A 19525-nucleotide genomic window follows, 5' to 3' on the forward strand; every position below is an offset into this window, starting at 1 on the left:
TGCACAGCAGCATCCCCAAGAGCCACACCATGTGCCTGAGAGCTTTGTACAAACACTTCTTCAGCTCTGCCAGGCTTGGGGCTGTCAGCACAGCCCTGGGGAGCTGTTCCAGAGCCCAGCCACCCTCTGGGTGAAGAATCTCTTCCTGACATCCAACCTAAATCTCCCCTGACTTAATTTCATGCTATTTTCTCAAGACCTGCAAGGGCAGAACTTTGTCCATGGGCCAACCCCAAGTCTGAAGAAGTGGTACTGTTATTTGAGACCTCTGGACCATATCCTAGTGCTCAGAGTGAAACTGTGAGTACTGAAAGCAGCTCAAATGGGGGCTCAAACCTGACTCCATGAAGTAGTATAAACACATGCATACTTAAAGGGAGATTTCTGCAACTTTCTTCCACCTCTATTTTAAATCAAAAATAACTCCACTGATTTCAGGTGAATTATTCTGGAGGTATACCTGTGCTTCCAAAACCTGGATGTAGCCCATTACTTTTACCACATCCCATTACTTACAGCTGTTGGAGTTATAGAGTAACTCTTTCAACTCAACTTCTCTAAAAGTTAGAGGTCAGATTGGGAACTTTTTATTTCAGTTGGAAAGCTGTTAATTGCACAGGCAGTGTTCACATCAACAGGCATTTTAATGAGATTAAATGCTCCCAGCTATGATTAAGAGTTCATGTGAAATATGGGAAGATTGAATGTAAGATGCTGGAAAATAAGTGCTAACAGAAACATGTCTTCTGCAGATGAATTTTTTATTAAATGTGGAAGGAATGGCACAATAATGAACTAAATGCCTGCAATACTCCTCTCTTTGCTGTCTTTGTAGGTTTGTCTCAGGAAGGATTTAATGAGCTTGTTGCCAGCTGTGCTACTCATGCCATTTTTCAGTAGTGTTTAATGAGATGGAGGGTGACAATGGCCAGAGATGTTCCCTGTTTTGTCCCACACAGAGACAGGCCCATTTTTACACATGAACAACTGCTGGGGAAAGCCTGGCTCCTGCTCCCTGCAGGAGTGGTCTGAGTGACAGGCTGGGTCAGTCCTGCCTGCTGCTAGCAGAGCTGGCTTGTGCTGGCCTTTTTGGTGAGCAAAGACCAAAAGATCAAAGAATTGCAGGAAATGTAGGGCTCCACTCTGTGCCTAAAATCCCTCTGATGAGTCCCCACTCCACACAAGTCCCTGCAACAGCTCTGACCATGTGCTTGCACCGATTTGCTGTTCTGATGGCAAAATCAATGTGGGAATATTGCCATCTCTTAGAATATTTTTTCATCAGTTTCAGGCTAGATGTAAGGAAAAAAATATTAATGAAAAGTTTCACCACAACCTCATGGCATAAGAGCTGGATTTACAAAATGATAGAACAAACAAACAAGCATGAATTTTAACTGCTGAGGTGGCAGGTTACATTTTATACAAACATAAAATACTATTCTATAATTTCATGGGAAGTGCAAGACCCAATTTGTTTCTGAATATAATCTCAAAATGAATAATTAATACTTACATTGTCTTCTGACAACTTATCTATTGTCACCTTGGCTTCTATTAAGTGATTATTGAGTGCAATTATTTCATGGCTCAAAGCCCGTTTTTCCTCTTCGTAATGTTGACCCTGCATAGAAAATGGAGTAGTCAATGTTTTTCTACTGTCAGAATATTTCAGGTAAAGGTCCACTGGTTGATGTCAATCTCAAATCCAGAGGAAAGCACAACAGACCAACACTTCTTTTTTCTTTCTTCCCGCCTCCCCTCTTATTTATTTTCTCCATTATTTTGCTCAGAAGATGAGGTAAAGTTCTTTAGAACTATGGAAGTCAGACTGAGCTCTCGTTAGACACCTCCACAGAAGGCTCCAGTTAGCCTGTGCAAAAACATTCCATTGAGCATCAATCAGTACATCCCTTCCTAGCCACAGGACAGGGTCTAACATGGAAGGGACTGGAGCTGCTCTTTTACTGCTAGAATGTTTCACTTATGCTATCATTTCCCATCCTCATAAGGAAGGAAGAACAATATTTAAAAAGAAAAGGAGCTGTATTTGAGCCAATTTCATTTTAGCTGTTGACTGTTCTGGCTGATTTAAAAGCCCTGATTAAGGTTGTTCATTTCTCAAGGTGAATGTTTACCTGATTGCAGGGTTAGCACTCATTAGCAGAACAAAATCCACTGTGGCATATCAGGAAAACAGTCTGATTCAAATTTCTTTCTGCCCACTAATTTAATCTTGTTACCAATAGGATGTAACTCTTTATTATAAATGCAAAGAGATCAGTGGAAAGAATGAAATGCCACTGGCCCTTCCCACCTTTGTTTCATTTTGATACACAGTGCTTATTGTACTGCTTCTCATACGAAAAATCACTGTGTACCAGTCATTTATAACCCTGCCTCCAGCCTTACACTGGTATTAAAAAGTATGGCAGCTTCTGGGTGCTCTGAGATGAAGATCATCTTCTGTGCACTCAGAGCTGCAACAAGAAGATTTGAAAGGCATCTCGAGGGTCTTTTAGAGAGGTACATTGTCATAAGAACAGAAGGTGGGGCAAACCCTAATACACATCTGTTTTGTTTAGTGAACTCCATCCAGTGACAAATTCTCAGTCTCAGTGGTGCTGAGCAATAGGACAAGAGGCAACAGGTGGAAACTGGAACATGGGAAGTTCACCTGAATATGAGGAAGGAATTCTCTGCTGTGAGGGTGGCTGAGCAATGGAGCAGGGTGCCCACAGAGGCTGAGGAGATACTAAAAATCACCCTGGACACCATTCTAAGTAAAGTGCTCCAGAGTACTCTATTTGAGCAGGGAGATTGGACTAGATCTCCAAGTGGATCTAGCGGATCCACTTCACTAGAAGTGAAGTGATCCCTTCCAACCTCAACCATTCTGTGATTCTGTGCATGTCACTTCCCATTTTCAGTTGTGAAGGACTGAAATTTCCCAAAAGCCATATTGCCAGGGTCACACGAAAACCTTCTATCAACACACACTTGACATTGTCAGCTAATTGACAGCAAGGGGAATTGGGTGTTTTGAAGTCCGAATGAATATCAAGGTTAATTATCCAGCTGCAAAGCACCAGCCTGTATTAAAGGAGGGTGATTAAATTGAAAGTGGCAGCTCTCATCCTAAGCTGCTATTTAAAGAAAAACTCCTTCTCAAATGGTCTGAGCAAACCCACAGCTTGCTTTAAACCGTGCAGATATGATGGAAGTGTCTTTGTGGAGGTCTGGCCTGACCTATTTTAGTGTCAGTTTTCTGTGGACTGTCTGTTCCCTGCTGATGCCAGCCCTCTGTCCTGACAGCCCAGGTCTGGAGGCTGGCTCAGGCTTGACACCTCTCCCCTCCTTGTTCCCATTGCTCAGGCACTCCTGCCTGGGGACTTCCTCATGGAAGGCCAAAGTGCAGCTTTGAGAGCTTGCAAGGCTCCAACCTTAGTGATTTTAACCAGACACAGGGCTGTGTTTTTAATTAGGCAGAGCAACGTGGTTTTATATGAGACCCTAAACTCGCATTGATTTTATAGTGAACTAAACAACCAGGCACTTTGTAAACCTCCTGGCCATCTGTGCACCTCTAAAAATCTGTCTCCTTTGAGGCTGTGACTGAAGATTACATTTCCAGAGGTATTTAGCTGTGTAATGAGGTAGACAAGTGACTACCTAAGTACCCACAAAAAATATGTTCCCTCAATTTTCGGAGTCATTTCATGCTTTTGAAGGATCCAGGTCCACTGAGTACAGACATCATCTTCCAAATAACCATTTGTATGGAAGATGTTATCAGTCCTTGTATGACAAGTTGTCATACCAGGACAGCTGATTTGTAGAACTCCGTTGCTCTAAATCTCTCTTATCTCAGTAACTGTTGCTCTTGCCTAGCCAAACTGAACTTTACTCATTCTATTTTGCAGTTCAGGAGAGAATATCTGATCGAGGATTTATAGTTTTCAGGAGAGAAACTAATAAGGCAGCTGATTCAGGCATTGGAAGCACTTCTTTCCACTGCATTTGAGTAATGCTGAATCTGGCTGAATTATGATTTCATTTTATTTCACTTATGATAACATTTGGATGATGTTTCTCAGGCTTTTTATCTGCTCAAGTGTGACTTGAAAAGGTATTCTATATTTATTGAACTGTAAAACTCACCTCAGTTCAGATTTATGCTGTACAGGTCAGCAGGTGGACACCAAGGTAATAAACACCTCAGTAGTGCTGTGGAGAAGAGGGAGTGAGAAGCAAAGGCCAGTCCCAGTCTTCTCCACCACTATTAATCACATCTTTTATCTGAAATCAGTGTCACTGACAAGAGCAAAGAGTGTGTTTCAATGGGGCCAAATGAGGTAGCCTAAAGGTGGGCAGGACACTGCAATCCTTTGGCATATTGGCCAGGCACTGTGTGTCCATCTCTGGAAGTTCAGGGCTTCAGCCAGACATTATTGTGGAGCAGTGGTGGCAACAAGGGGACAAAGGCTTAACCCTGACACCATCTGTGGGAGAACAGTGCAGCGGGGAGAGACAGGATGGTAGTGTTGGATCACTGCATTAGAAGGATTGCTGGTCACTGGGGGCTGCAACTTTGACCTCTCCACTTGCAGTCAAGCAATCATTGTCAGCATCAGATTGTCAGAGAGGCATGAAAGGAGGATGGGAATCATAATATCAACGCTAAGATCATGAGTTACAAATGTAAATGCTTATTTTACTTGTAACCACTTTTGGCAGATCCCTCTATTTCTGGTAGCTTATAGAAGCTTGGTCCTCCTACTCCACCATAAGGCTTGTGACCCCTCCTCCCTCCTTTTGGCTCTGCTCTCTGCTCTGCAGGTGCTCATACCCAATCTCTCAAAACTCAGTAGTGAATTAAATCAGGGGTGTTATTGATATGCCAACAGCTTGCAGCTGGGCTGAGGTTTCCTGAAGTCCACTCCAAAATGCCAGAGCTACAGACTGCAATGGGCTGAGTGGCTGGTGGATCCTTGCTCAGAAATCTTTGTTGAGTCAGCTCTGTGCATCTTCTGCCCCCCTCATCCCTTGATGCAGAGCCAGGACACGAGAACACAGCTCTGTAGTGTCTGACTAACACAAGAGAACTACAGTCATGTGCCCACATCTGAGTCAGATCAGATTTGTTCTGCTGGGTGAATCCAGCAGTCACAGCACCAGGGCTGAGGGCACCTTGCTCCCATCCTGGGTTTAGCATGACCCTCAGTGCATCCTTACCAGATCTGAGGATAGGATTGAATATCTGTTCTTCACAAATAAACCAAATTCTATAATAAAATATATAATCTCTGTCTGGAACCTTAGGGCCTTTTTTATAATTTGCATTTATCACAGTGAAAACATCCCTCGTATATTTAAAGATCCATAAAAATATAAGTGGATGCTTTCAAAAGTGTTTGGTGCCATCTAGTCCCTACATCTAAAATCTGTGGTATAAGTGGGGTGAAGAGAATTTGCTAGGTGAATTCAGTGTGAAATAATTAATAGATAAGTGTATTTTTAAAAGTAACAAAAGCTGGATGAAAAGATCTGCTTATCTTGAATATTAGTGGATCCATAAAGGTTACTGCTGTAGTCCTTCAGCAGAAATGGGCAGGCTAAAAGTTCTCCTTCTTCTGGTAATCTTTCAGCCTCCCTTCATTGCTTTCCAGCAGCTGGAGGGTGTCCTACCCTCAGCAGTGTCAGCCCATTAGTCAAGGCTTGGCTGCCTCCTGTGGTCTCTGCTGTCCTGTGGGAGCTCTGGTGTGTAGAGTCCTTTGGAAAGCAGCCTCAGGTTTGCAAATGGGAAGTGCTGGTCTGTGGAAATGTCAGACTTTTCAAACATGGCAAAGTAAATCTTGACATTCCTGTGAGGAACATTTCTGTGGGTGCAATTTCAATGCTACAGTGACAATAATGTAATGGCTGTAGTGACCAGCAAGGTGTTAGTGGCCAGCAGTATTCCTTTGGGAATACTTCCTAATATGTAGTGCCCAAATGACAGACAGAAAGAGAGGGAGAGACTTTTCCTGTTACAAATACCACCAGAGTGATCCTGGTATCCCATCCTGAATGCCTTGACAGAGGCTTGCTACAGTGGTTTTGGATGAGGAATACAGGCAGAATTTTGTTCCCTTTTTTCTCTACTACTCTACTTGTCCAGGAGGAACATAACACTCTGACAGGAGAAATTCCCCATCTTTGTGGACCAGTGCAACACTGTTAACTCAGTACACTTCTCCTAGACCAGCAGTCACAATCTCTTCAATGCTCATGCTTTGAGGTATCTGCTAAGAAATGCAGGGGGTGAACTGTCCTGTGGATTGTAGTCAGCAAACAAGTGCTGACTATACAAGTGGGGATATACTTTCAAAACAATGTATGTTTTCTGGTGATATTTTATAACCTCATTGAAATCATCTTATGAAGGACAAAACTGAGCAGCTGATGATGACAAACTGGGAGGAGTGGCTGGTACAGCAGTGGGTGGTGCTGCCCTCCCCAGGGACCTCACAGGCTGGAGAAATGGCCTGACAGGACTTCAGGAATTTCAACAAGGAGAGATGCAAAATCCTGCACCTGGGAAGAAGAACCCCTTGCACCAATGCATGCTTGGGGCCACCCAGCATATCCTGCAGCTTTTCAGAAAAGGATTGGGAGGTCCTGGTGGAAACCAAGCTGAGCACAAGCCCCCAGTGTGTTTCCTTGCTGCAAAGAATGCCAAAGGTTACCCTGGGCTGCATTAGGCAGTGCTGGCAGCAAGCTGAGGGAGATGATTCTTCCCTTCAGCACTGCTGTGGCCACCCCCAGAGCTCTGTGTCCAGTTCAGGTCTCAGCACAGATGCATAAAGACTTACTGGAGAGAATCTATGACTGCACTGGAGGGAGTCTTAGAAATGGCCAGGAAGACAATTAAAGTACTGGAGCATCTCTGTTCTGAGGAAAGACTGAGAGAGCTGGGACTGCTTAGACTGGAGAAAACACAGCTTGAGTGGGATCTCATCAAATGTGGATAAATATCCAAAGGGAGGGTGCAAAGAGGACAGAGCCAGGCTCTCTTCAGAGGTGCCCAGTGACAGGACAAGAAGCAATGGGCACAATACCAGTGGCACAACACATGAAACTTCAGCAGTGCCATCTGAATATAGAAAACTCTTAAACTGTTCAGGGTGACTGAGCACTGAAAAGGGTTGCCCAGAGAGATTGTGGTGTTTCCACTTCTGGAGATATTGAAAAACTGTCTGGGCATGGTCCTTGATGACTTGCTGCAGGTGTTGGAGCAGAGAGTTTGAGGCAGATGGTGCCCAGATATCCCTTCAAACCTCAACTATTCTGTCCTTCTGTGAGTTCTGTAATGTACTGCTACCACATCTCACTGGACTGCTGGCATCACTGGGGTGGTTCTGATATGATAGTTTAAATTTCTGTTATTAGCAAATGCTGATATTTGCATGTAAGTAAATGCTCTTATTTTTATAAGGAGATAATCTAATAAACAATTAATACATCTCTAGCTCCTAATAAAATTGAGAACAAGGGTGCATGGAAGATCGCTTATGTTTTCCCCTGGTATTCAACCAAGACTTCAAACAGAACCCAGATTTGACTTGGTGTGTGTGAATTCCTGTGTTCTGGAGTCAGTGATGCAACATCTAGTTATTACTGATAATTACAGCAATCATGGAGGCCATGAGTGTGTTATCTACCATGAAGAAAGGGCCCCCAGATGCTCTGTGCATTCCCAGTGATAGTTCAATGACAGCACTTCAGTGATGAGTGAGGATGAATTTGTTTTATAGCATCTGTCAGTACGTATCTTGTATTCTGGTGAGAAATTAATAACAACAACCATTCTTTGTGGAATGGAAGATTGGGAGATTATGCAATGGTCTCTCCCACCAGGTGTGGAAAATTTCAGTGTTGCAGAGGGTATTAATGTGGATTATTTCAAGTTTAGGTGAAAGAAACTCTCCCTCCCATGCAGGTGTGTCATGGTCTCAGCTGAGCAAGGCAGTGCTGAAACCAAGGGACCTCTTAAGCTGAGTCTTAAAGAGAAACATATGTGGTGCTGGGCCTGGCTAGGCCAGGGTTATAGCCAGCAAGGTAAAGAAAACAAGAATGAAAAATGTGGTGGAAATAAAACCATTTTTCCTCGTGTAACTCTGAAAGTTAACAGCTGCTCTATTTGCTGTACTTCCCTGCAGACCATATGCATAACTTGTTTTATCAATTGGCTCATAAAGAAGCAAAAGATGGTTTAGATTTGCAGGAATTACTGGATATTCTCTGCAGTAATTCCTGATTTTAACCATGTTAGTTTCTGCTCTGCAGATCTTCATGTTTTCATGGCAGATGATGTGCAGGCAGATGTGCCTGTTTATGGGTGCTCTGTGTGAGTTTATCTGCCAGTGAAGAGCAGTGGATATCCCCTACTCACACTCACTTGCACCCATGGGCAGGAACTGTAATAAAAAGAGTGAACTGACAAGATCAGAAGAGCAAATGATAATGAAAGGCTTTTCAATGAATAATGAAATTGTATCAACTGATACCAGTTCACTACATGATCCTTGGGGTGCAGGATTTGGTGCTGATAATTGCAGCATGAAAGCAACATTTAATACACATTAAGGTTTTAGTTTTACTTCTCTGCACAACAATCTTATTTTGGTCTAACAGTAAAATGAGTATCCAAAGGAGCTGTTCACTTACAGATTCACTGAACCCATAAGTCTATTTAAGAATGTGCATCATTACAAGCAATAGAGGAAAAGAGCCAAATGTTTAGCAGATTTATGAGGTAATTCTTTATCAAGTTACAAACAAAACCCCAGGAATGTGTAGGGATGTAGAGGCTGTGGCAGCATCCTGATTGCACTTCATCATCTACCACTGTCTCATCTTTGCTTCCCACTGCAGTAATCCCCAGGACACCCATCCTTGTCTCAATACCTCTTCCAAATGTGAATAGAATCTGGCTTTCAGGAATTCTGCTACGTTATGGTAAGGAGCAATGACTAATTCATTATATTTATCCTACAGAATATTAGATATTTATTTAAAGTGATTTTCTGTTGCCAAGCTGCCAAGGTTGCAGGCAAGGCTGCATTCTTCACAGACAAATGTATGGCACCATGGATTTGAAAATACTCATTTTTATGGGCAGGTCAGAGAAAATATGTTGTTGATGTGTCTTTTGCCTTAGGCTTTACCTACTGCAAAAATCTATGTCATGTTGGAGTTCTTCCACATAAAGAAGATAGTGGCAAGAACATTATTCCAATGTGACAGGCCTTTCTTATGATGAACACATGGGATAAAAGGAAGTGACAGATGTATGACTCTTGGGTTGGCTCAGGAAGAGACTGGATTGTCTGTCCTTGCCCACAGCTGAATTGTTTTTTTAAATTTTATTTTTCAACTCCTTCTAGGAGCTCAGAAAAATAATTTAAAACAATTACATGGTCATAGTGAAATGAAAGGAATGGAGACTTCAGCTGAGCTGGTGGTAAGGAGCAAAACATTTTGCAAAAAGAAAAAGAAGTTGTATGAATGGCTAGAAAAGGAGAGGTTACTCTGCTGCAGGCCCCACAGGGTAGGCTCTTCAGCCTTGTAGCTTGAAGCTGTCACTCTGAGATCTGATTGCCTGACACTCAACCTTTCCAGGCACAAAGGCTCCTCTGTGGAAATGGAGAAGTTACTGGAGACTGGATACTTCTTAAATGAACTAAGATGGTCTAGAAAGAGGAAGTGGCATTAATTTCTAGGAGTAAAGGAGTAAAAGGATCTAGGAGGAAAAATGTCATATTCTGAATTTTGGAATATTCATTCATATTAATTGTGGATTATTTTAATATGCAAGTGAATTCTAATTAGAGTTGACTACCTAAACAAGGACAATTTCCCAACCAAATAAAAATAGTAAGGGCTAGGTTATTTACAGTACTTTACTCTTTAATAATTTGTTCTGCTCTAGGAGTTTTGAAATTCACATTTCCTGTCACCTTTGACACTTTCTTTTAATAATTAGTTGTGTAGAAGAAAACTTCAAGTCCCTTCCTTTCCCCCTGTGACTAAAGGAATGGTTTATCTAAATGCTCTCTTGGGACCTGAAGTGTTTCTCTCTCAGAAGATTTTTCTCTGCTATATCACAGTCCTGTGGCAAGGCTGACTTTTCCTCCCTGGGTCCATCTTGCACCTGAGTGCACAGAATCTGTTCTTGCAGTGAAGAGCTGTGATGAGCTGGATTTGTGCCCAAGCCCTGCTTGGACCCTGCACAGCCCAGAGCCAGCCCAGCAGCTCTGCCCTCCCCCCAGAGCTGCTCACAGGGGCAAACCTGCTGTTACTGCTGCATCATTGCTGTGCCCCAGGCTTCTCTCTCCTCACACTCCACATCCTGGGCTCTTCCTCTTGTGGATTTTGATCTTTCTGCATAAGTCCATGTCCAATGTGTGCATGTCTTTATATTCTGTTCTCCATATCTCTTGTATCAGTTTAATATACATTGGAACATCCCCTGGGATATTGACTGGGGAGATTTGGTAAGCTGTCTGAAAAATTGTAAGTGTGGTACAGGGAATAAACATAATGTACTTGTGTCTTTTCTGTGTGAATTAGCCTCTCTTTTTTTTTTTTATATTAAAATATATCTCTGCTATTTACTTTGTAAAATCTCATGTTAGGTAAAGGTATTTAAGGTTCGGTGTTTCCCCCCACCCTAATCAACCCCAGATCCTTGAGAACATTTTGAGAAAATCCCTATAAGCTCTTTTGAAGGCAAAGCAGGAGAGATCCATTAAAATGAAATACTCTGTTCAAATATCCAGCCCCTCAGACCCTGTTAAATAGTGTCTTTTGGCAGCATCCCAATTCAAACTGCCATAACCAAGTATAATGACTACATTAAATAACTATTAAAAAAAAAAAAAGAAACATAGAAAAGGAAACAGCTACTATGCAAAGTCCTTGGAAAATGACAGAATTTTGCTCCCAACCCTGCGAGCAGGTTACTCAAGTCTTTGTATCTTCATGCAGTTTGGGGAGTTGGTGTTGCAGTTATTTTATTATGAATTTAATTGCGGCTCTTTGGAATTGCTGAGGAGCCCTGCAGGGAGGGGCAGGTGGGACTGTGCCAGAGAGCTGCAATGGTGCTTGCTGCAGGCTGTGGTCACAGGAGGCTCTGCTGGATAGAGCCACCTTTGATCCCCACAGTGAGGACCCTGTTTCTGCTCAGTGCTGGAGGAGTAAACTCTCCTGGCAGAAGCCAAGGCTGCAGAAGGGATTGCTGGCTGTAACTGATTAAGTTTTACTATAAGGGAAGTGCAGCACTTCCTTCCCATCTGACTGCTGGGATCAAATCCAAGGAAAATTAAAGATGGGTATATCTTTGTGAACAAGCAGATAGGAAGCTCACTGCAATGTGTTTCTTGGGCTGCTATTCAGGATGGTCATTTTAGCTGTTTCCCCCAGAGTTTGTGTAGATGGGAGAGACTGCCTTTTGATCAAGAGAAATGTCACAACCTTTGTTCCATGTCGTGAGATCACCTGTCTTGAATCAGCACTCCTCTCCTGTGCCACTTCAGAGCTTTGCTGAAATTTCATTCACCTCCTTAACTATCCTGAGTTGTACTGTAACTCCACAACCTTTCTTTTTTCAGTAGTGAATCTGGTTTAAAAGGCCTTTGCTGCCACATGGCAGTTCATGGCCCCATCAGCTGTGCTGGCACAACTTTGGCCATCCTGAAAACCAGGCTGACCCTTCAAAATTGAAAAGCCCTTTGTTTGGGAAAAAGACATTTTAAACTATTTTTTCCATTAAGAAAAGTGTACATGGATTCAATATCCTCAGTATTTCTCCATGGCATTCAGAGATCTGGCTCACAGTTTAAGTGTTTTTCAATGACATCCCAAGATTCAGTTTTCTTTTGCCCTGGAGCCTGGCAAAAATTTGAACACTGTGATTTCTTAATTCCATTTATTATAGGTATTCATATATTTCCTAATAATATTAAGTCTCTCAGGTATTCTTTTCACAGCAGCTTAGAAATATTACTATCCTCTTAAGAAGAGGCTAAAGCAAACCTTCCCTTATTTATATGTCAGGGGTGTCATTGCCCAGGTCTGAGCCAGCCACCTTCCAGCCTTCACTCAATCAGGATAGAGATTTCTTCAAAGCATGAAATTCCTCATTGCATGGTGATTTTTTCTTGGAGGAGCAGCTCTCCAGTGGTGCCTGCTTCTCTCCACTGGCTGATAAAGATGCTGAGGATAAAAGTGCTTTAGACATACATGTGCAAAATAGACATCTAACATGTAGATATCTAAAAGGAGGTAAAATGAAGTTTGCTTTGAGTAACTAGCTCAATGACACACAAATCATGTTTGGCAGAGGCAAGGACTGAATCCATATCTCCCAAGACATAAATCAAGTAATTCATGGGAACTTTGCTTTTCTGGGTCTGCAACTGCCCCAGGGAAGAGCAGCATGAAGAGATTTTGCAACTAATGGGACTCTAGCTGAGACAGGCTTTCAGTAAGTTGATTGTAATGACCCTTTGATGGGAAGACCTCAAGAAATGAAGAATATGCTATTTCCCTGGATACCAGGAGCTCTGTGTCTCTTCATGTGCTAACAGCTTTCTCCCTTTGAACAGGTCTGGATCCTGAGTGCACTTCTTGTTTTGTCTGATTAAAAAGCTGTCTGATATTTAGCATTTTCTCTCTGTGAAGACATTTATGTTAGACAGTTTTATTTCTCCACTGCACTAAGCATGAGATCTGCCTGAGTCTCTTGCTGAGGCAGCTTCTTTACTTCTCAGTCTTTCCAATTTTCAGACAACTTGAATGATTTTACAAACCCTCTTAAAAATTGTCAATAACTTCAGCCACTGTCTTTAAACCAGACTTTCTTTTGTCTGAAACTGTGGCAAAATTATCATTCTGCTCTATTCACTTCTGTCATGGTTATCCAAATACTACTTTTGTTATTTCTGACATGGCTTGCTGCTGGGTGCTCATCTGGAGTTGTTCAACCAGCCTGACTTTCAGAGTCAGTGACCTTTCCTGAGTTCCTCCTTTCCAGAGCACAGCCCATTTATTTATTTCTTTAAGCCCTTTACTTATTTCTTTCAATTTTTTGCATTATGGTCTGCAAAGCACCCTCATAGATTTTATTCTTTTAAGTGTCTAGGGAAAAACATCTTTTGACTGAATGGGAATGTCTTATGGAAGACACTGGTCATTTGAATTAATTTGCTCATCAATGTTCAACAACATTGCTAATCTCTTTAATCTCATTTTATCAGCAATAATTTTGTGTTTACTTTTAGGACACTCTTGAAAACAGTTTTGTGCTGAGACCTGCACCAATCACTGAGCTGTCCTGATCCTGTCCTCTGAACAGACTCTTTTAAATGGAAATATCACAGTGCCTGCTACTTTTTGAGGTGACTTTTACTGCAACCCTTCTGCTAACTGCTTTTGAGATTGTATCATGTTTGTTTAGTAATCACAATCATATGAAGTGGTACTTGTCAATTCTTACTATCCAAATATATCTACTCAATTGCCTTTACAGAAGAAATTGTGGTTCACTAAATGATTTTTCCTAAAAATACGTTGACTTCCATTACTTTTTAACTTCTGATTTAATTTTCCAGTAGCTGAACAACATAAAGAGTGAGTTTGTGTTTTCTACAACCTCTATTTGCCCCATTCTGTGCTTGACCTCTTGGATGTTGCTACAGTTGGTTCAGAATAATCTCTACATTCAGAATCTTAGTTAAAATTAACATCAGCTTAACACATGAGAATGTATTTCTAATTTAGTTTGGAGTAGGAAGCTGGGAAACTGTCCAGCTGGTTCTTTTATGAATCTTAGGTGGAAATTTATGTAGGCTCCTGTTTTTTATAAGAAGGATTTTGCAAGTGTTTGCTAAGACACGTTCATTAGCATTGTCTGTAGTTTCCATTGAATTTGGAAGCTGGGTTGCAATCTGTAGTAAAAAAAATGTTCAGCCCTAAAGCAAAGAGTGGCACAAGGGCTCTGCCTTCCACCAAGGGCAGCCAAGTGAGGAGGGAAAGGTGCTCATCTGTTTCCTGGCTCATGTGGCAAGGCAGGAACTTGAAGTGCCATGGAACAGCCCAGTGAGGTCAGAATGAGGCATTTCCTTGCAAACCTGGAGCAAGAAGCAGATCAAAGCTACTGTACTCTCAGGAGGGACCTGCTGCACGTTTGGACTGCACAGAGCCAGAGGAACAATATGGGGGATCTTTGCCCAGCACAATTGTCCCTGAGGTTGGAGGTACCCCAGCAGCAGAAGCATTTAGTAAATCTCTGGGTGCTGCATTGAGAGATTTTGGAAATTTTCTTCTGAAAAACATCAGAGATTAAAACTGTCCATAATGAACTTCTCTAATTTTGTCACCCTTGATTTCTTTTCTTAACTATGGTGTCTGTCAGTGCCATTGATTTGAAAGTTAGTTGCTGCTTATAACCAATTCATTTACTTTCAGAGACAGCTCTTCAGAAACAGAGCAAAGCAAAACCCAAACTCCAGAACAAAATGAAAGCCACAAATCTTCTTGGCAATCACACAATATTAAAATTAATTATTTTTTCTCTCTTTTGGTAATTTGGGTTTATTTTCCACTTCTTTAGGGGAGGATCTTTCAGTCATGGACACTGAAATAATTTGACAACTATTTTCTTCCTGCCAAAAGAACACAAAAAGCCCTGGGAGCCTGGTAGGTAAACTGTTCTCTGCCATTAAGAAAATGAGATTCAATGCCTTAACCAAGTACTCTTGCACCATGAAGAATACAGCTTTACTGGTTTATGGAAAATATAAGTATTGGGCAGGATGTTAGGGCCCTGAACCTGTCAGAAGAGGAAGGAAAAAGAATAGACTCAGAGTTGTGAGCACACTGTTTAACCCTTAGGGCTTTGATCTTAGGAAAGAACTTTAGAGACTCTTGTTAATCATAGTTGAGGATGAAATGAGAAATATTTGACAGTGAATAGACCCTATAATACTGAAGATTAGAAGCCAGACCCAAATTCCCCACTCTACAAAAGTCCTTATCCTTCTGGTCCTGTTGATTGTCTTCTGGTTCCTTCCATCTCACTGTTCAAAAGTATTTTCAGGAACACAACTTTAAATTCAGTGAAACTTTTAATCTAGTTAGTCTGATTTTTGTCCTCAGCTATTTGTTTATGACTTCTGTTTATGCCTTGGTTTATTGGCTTTTGTTTTCTTTGTATTTACACATCGTTCTGTTTGAATTTATCCTCTACACAATGTAGTACATTGCACGTACCAGTTGTCTTCAGAATTGACATCTAATTTACTGGTCCTTTTCTTAATGCTTCCTGTCAAAACATCTTATGCTTGAAGAGTGCAGATATAATTTGCTTTTCAGCTTCTGAAGTTTATTTATTGAGAGAAGTGTGCTAATGTGTATGGACACTGAAGAGCTGTGCTGATTCTCATTAGTGATAAGAAATTTATGTCAAGGCTTTAGACAAAATCTCTGATTGTTAAAACGGTTCTTTTATCCCAATTTTTAGCACCATCTTTGAATCTTAACAAATATCCTTTCTGTTCTGCCACTCCAAAATGAGAGAATTAATAATTTCCCCATCCATGAGTATATTTTGGGTGAGTAAGAGGCCAAACTTCAGGTAACCTGACAGCTAAAAAGTGATATTGGATGCCTCTGCACTAGACCGATCAGAAGTGATAAGAGCTGTACAAAGAGATAAGGAGATGCTGTTCATTCTGAATAAAAACTTTTAAAAATCTTCTTCTGCAGCCTGCTGTGGTAAGGAGACCTCCTGGTGTGGTCCAGTATCTAGCTCCAGTGAATGTGTAAAGCCATCAGCAAAACAGTTTGGTTCTCTCTCAGTTCATCTTAAACCACTGTAGGAAAATATAACTTAATATAGATATTTGAAATTTTTTGAAGTATATTTTAATCGACATAGGTAGGAGGAAAAAACTGCTTTCATTGAAGGCAATAGAAGAGTTATACTATTTAAACCTCATCACAGCCTGTGCTAACTGGTTTTGGTGCTAAAACTAGGCACTACTGGAAGGTACAGAAACACTTCCTACCACTCTGGCAGGATTTCAAAGTCCATATTTTCCAGCAGATTAGATACAGAAGGTTGATTCTAAGCAATGTCTTAATTGCTGTTTGATAGCTAACAAAGATGCAGTTTAAGAGCTGGCAGGAGATGCCATGGCAGATTTTAGGTTCTCCAGATCTGCCTGTGTGAAGATCCAGGCATTCATAAATAATTTAGCCAACTCAGTCACAACAACTTGTTTTTTTAATAGTTTTTCTATACCAGCAAGAAGACCACTGTGATCACTCATCTGATCCATCTAGCTCATGTCATAAATATTTCAGTCACTAATTCCTGTGCTTTAAGGATACAAACTTTGTTTTCTATTGGTAAGGAACAGCCAGAAGAGCCTGCAGAAAGCTGGCTGACACTTCATGAGGAGATTGTTGCCTAGCTGGAGAAGGCTGAGGCTGACACGTGTCCTCTGCATGTCCTGGCTCTGTAAGAACCACCCTGGAGGTTTCTCAGTGCTCCACGTGGCTGAAGGTCATCACCAGAGCAGCCTGTCTAGTCCTGGGGTGTGGCATCTTGTGAGACCTTTGAGCTGTGGTGCTCTGCTTTGAATGGACATATGAGTCTGTCCAGTCTTCCCTGGGAAGTCCTGGTCGGGGTTTACCCCATGCCAGCCTCAGAGAGAAGAAAAGCTGCCCTTGAACAGGGCTTAGACCACGGTAGGAAAATATAACTGAGGTTACTCAGGGCTTTGTCATGAGGATGGATGGGTGCCTGAGGACTATAGGAGAAATGGAAATGAAAACTGCAAGTGAAACAGTGAGACCTTTAAGCTGTACAACATGTCATTTTCACTGTTTGTCACTGTCAGGTGACCATGGACTTGTTAGAAGCTTAGAATTGAAAACTTCAATGTATTCTTTATAGGAGCAAAAGTCCCTGAATTATGCAGCAGCCTAAAATGTTCCTACTACAGGTGACTCAGCTTCTAGATTAATTATTTAAAGTGTCCTATGATATCAGTCGGCTGCTATGGAACTGCAATCCACACCTCCCTTTTTCACTGGTGCTTCTTTACAAATCCTAAATCTAATTGCAATCATTGAAAACAATCCTACAGAGAGACTTCTGCAGTTTGCATTCATCTTCATCCACCTTTGCACCTGCCTCCAGCAGTGTTTTCAGTATACACTAGAACTGATGCTGACTCCTTTTAGTTTTGGAGAATGAAAGCTGGAACCATATTTGCATTTCTAATCTATGAAGAGACATTTCAAGAACACCTAAACTCTGCTGAGGGATTGTCTGGAAGATGTGGAGCAGCATCAGAACAGCAGTTTAACATGCTCAAGTGCTCTGTGAAAAGGAAGGAAGAGGTGGAAACAGAACCTTGCAAATTTAAAATATTTACCAAGGCAGAGCCCTGTGCCTTGTCTCAGGTCAGGGTTTTGATGATCATGTGATGCAGGTGCAGCAAAAAAAGCTTAAATTATGGCCTGTCTTCAAGATTCAATCAGTAAACCACTGAAGAGAAGCTACACATCTCATGTCACTTGAACAACTTCTACACCTCTGGAAGGTCACAGAAATGCCTGGAAGGAACCTCAAAGATCATCTAGTCCAGATGTGTATTTCTTTTTGTTGTAGTGTTGCTTAAAGTGGCCTGAACATATTAAAATATTCAGGGATTATCTCTAAGGCTCATTTCACATTATTAATCTGTTTCTATGAGGTTTTTTTCAAAATGACACTATAAAAAATCTGATCTGTATTTCAAAATGCAATAGACAAATCAATTTTAAAATAGAATTTGCTTTCCAGGTTTAAAACTGAAAGTTATTACCGTGTGCTTATAGCATGAATGAGATGCACCACATTTCTTTCAAGAGAGGATTACAAATCAACAGTCTCATTGGGATAAATTATGGTGCCAGAACAGAGCTGATGAGAGAACCATTTTATTATTGTACCACTTGTTTTGAGGATGACTAGGAATTTCCAAATTAAAGAATCAAGAGTGTGTGTGAGTAAAATCCCTCCAGCCTGAACCTTTTCATAACACTGATGTTAATTTCCCTCTTCTCTCAAATTTCATTTTTAAAGTCACTTTTAATGGCACTCCTAAAAGTGGAAAAAAGTGTGACTGGCTATTTCTACAGTGATTGCAGATGATGCCACCTCCTGACTACTGGGAAGAAGTGTGGATAAGAGTCAGAACAGAAACTGTGTTCATTTTTCAGCTCCCCAACTACATGCAACAGAACTTCTTGATGATATTTACTGCCAGGCCCCATTCTCAAAATTACTCTAAATTATTCTGTATATTTAATCTGAGCAGGACCCTGAAAGCCATATAGTTGCTGTGGTATTTCTGACTACAGAAAACCAAGGGTTAACTGAATATATTTGGAAAATGAATGGCATGAGAGTGCAGAGGAGCTAATTAATGCTCCTACCTTTTCAAATGCCTGTTGAGATCAGGACAAGAAAAATGTATTTTGGCCTTTAAGAAAAAATTAAAAACAATGACAGTAGTATTGGAAGAAAAAAACCTGTGCCATATGGTGTTATGGCACATACAGGCACTACAAGGATGATTTTTCACTAAAATGAATAGAAATTTACTGATGGGATCTTACTGCTCTCCCCAGCATTGCAGTAGTGCTTGGGAGATTTATTCATGAATCAGGACTCCAGTAAAGAGCAAAATGCCATGTAGAGAAGAAAAATGAACAGATCCCAGGTTCAGTGGGGATTAGCCCAAGCATACCTGAGCCAAATCCTATGCTCTAGTAGAAAGGAGCCTGGTTTTGTTTGTTGGGAGAGCCCGTTAGGAGTTGTGCTTCTGCATCTGCATCATTCTTTTGAATTCTTCCTTGAAACACGACTCTTGCCAAAGACAGAGAATTCTTTGACCTCATCAGCTGCTGGAAAATCTGTCAGGTTTCTGATATGTCAGCTGATATTTATACATTTTGTATGAACAGAGCTCAAGAGTGATGGGTGGGGAGTGCTGCCTTGCACAGGAGATCTGTGCTGTCTCACAGGTGCTGATGCTTATCTATGTGCGGTTACATGGTCATGCTCAGAAAAATTATTTTTGCGCTGTTTTAAGCATTGCTCTGTCTTTGTCTGGGTATAATAATTCTGTATGAAAACTGAGTATGTTGATAACTCTTGGTGTCTCCTCTTAGCCTTCCTGTTTGCTTTGTTTGCTCTCTCCCCCTACTACCTCCTCTTTCAAACAATCAGCCTCTGTCTCTTTTGCCCCGGCCAGACTCAGCCTGCAGCCAGCTGGCTTTCAGCTGACTCCCTGACTTCTGCAAAATATTCTGTGGATTCCTCTAGCTTAGATTATTTGTTGTAACCCTCAGCATGCCTTTATTTTCACTTCTGGCACAGAACATGGTCCCTGAAAGAGTACATGACATAAAGGAAAAGCTGTCA

The 19525-nt window shown here is 41.3% G+C and overlaps 1 protein-coding gene across 1 annotated transcript in view; it reads right to left on the reverse strand.

Annotated features, from left to right (window-relative positions):
- BEGAIN (brain enriched guanylate kinase associated) overlaps positions 1 to 19525 on the reverse strand; it is a 149463-nt gene that overhangs the window by 7491 nt on the left and 122447 nt on the right. The window contains exon 7 of the mRNA XM_059848189.1: positions 1517 to 1624. Within this exon, the coding sequence (XP_059704172.1) occupies positions 1517 to 1624 (108 nt within the window). The remainder of the gene's footprint in view (positions 1 to 1516; positions 1625 to 19525) is intronic.

Source organism: Haemorhous mexicanus, chromosome 6 (genome assembly GCF_027477595.1).
Source record: "Haemorhous mexicanus isolate bHaeMex1 chromosome 6, bHaeMex1.pri, whole genome shotgun sequence".
NCBI classification, from domain to species: domain Eukaryota; kingdom Metazoa; phylum Chordata; class Aves; order Passeriformes; family Fringillidae; genus Haemorhous; species Haemorhous mexicanus.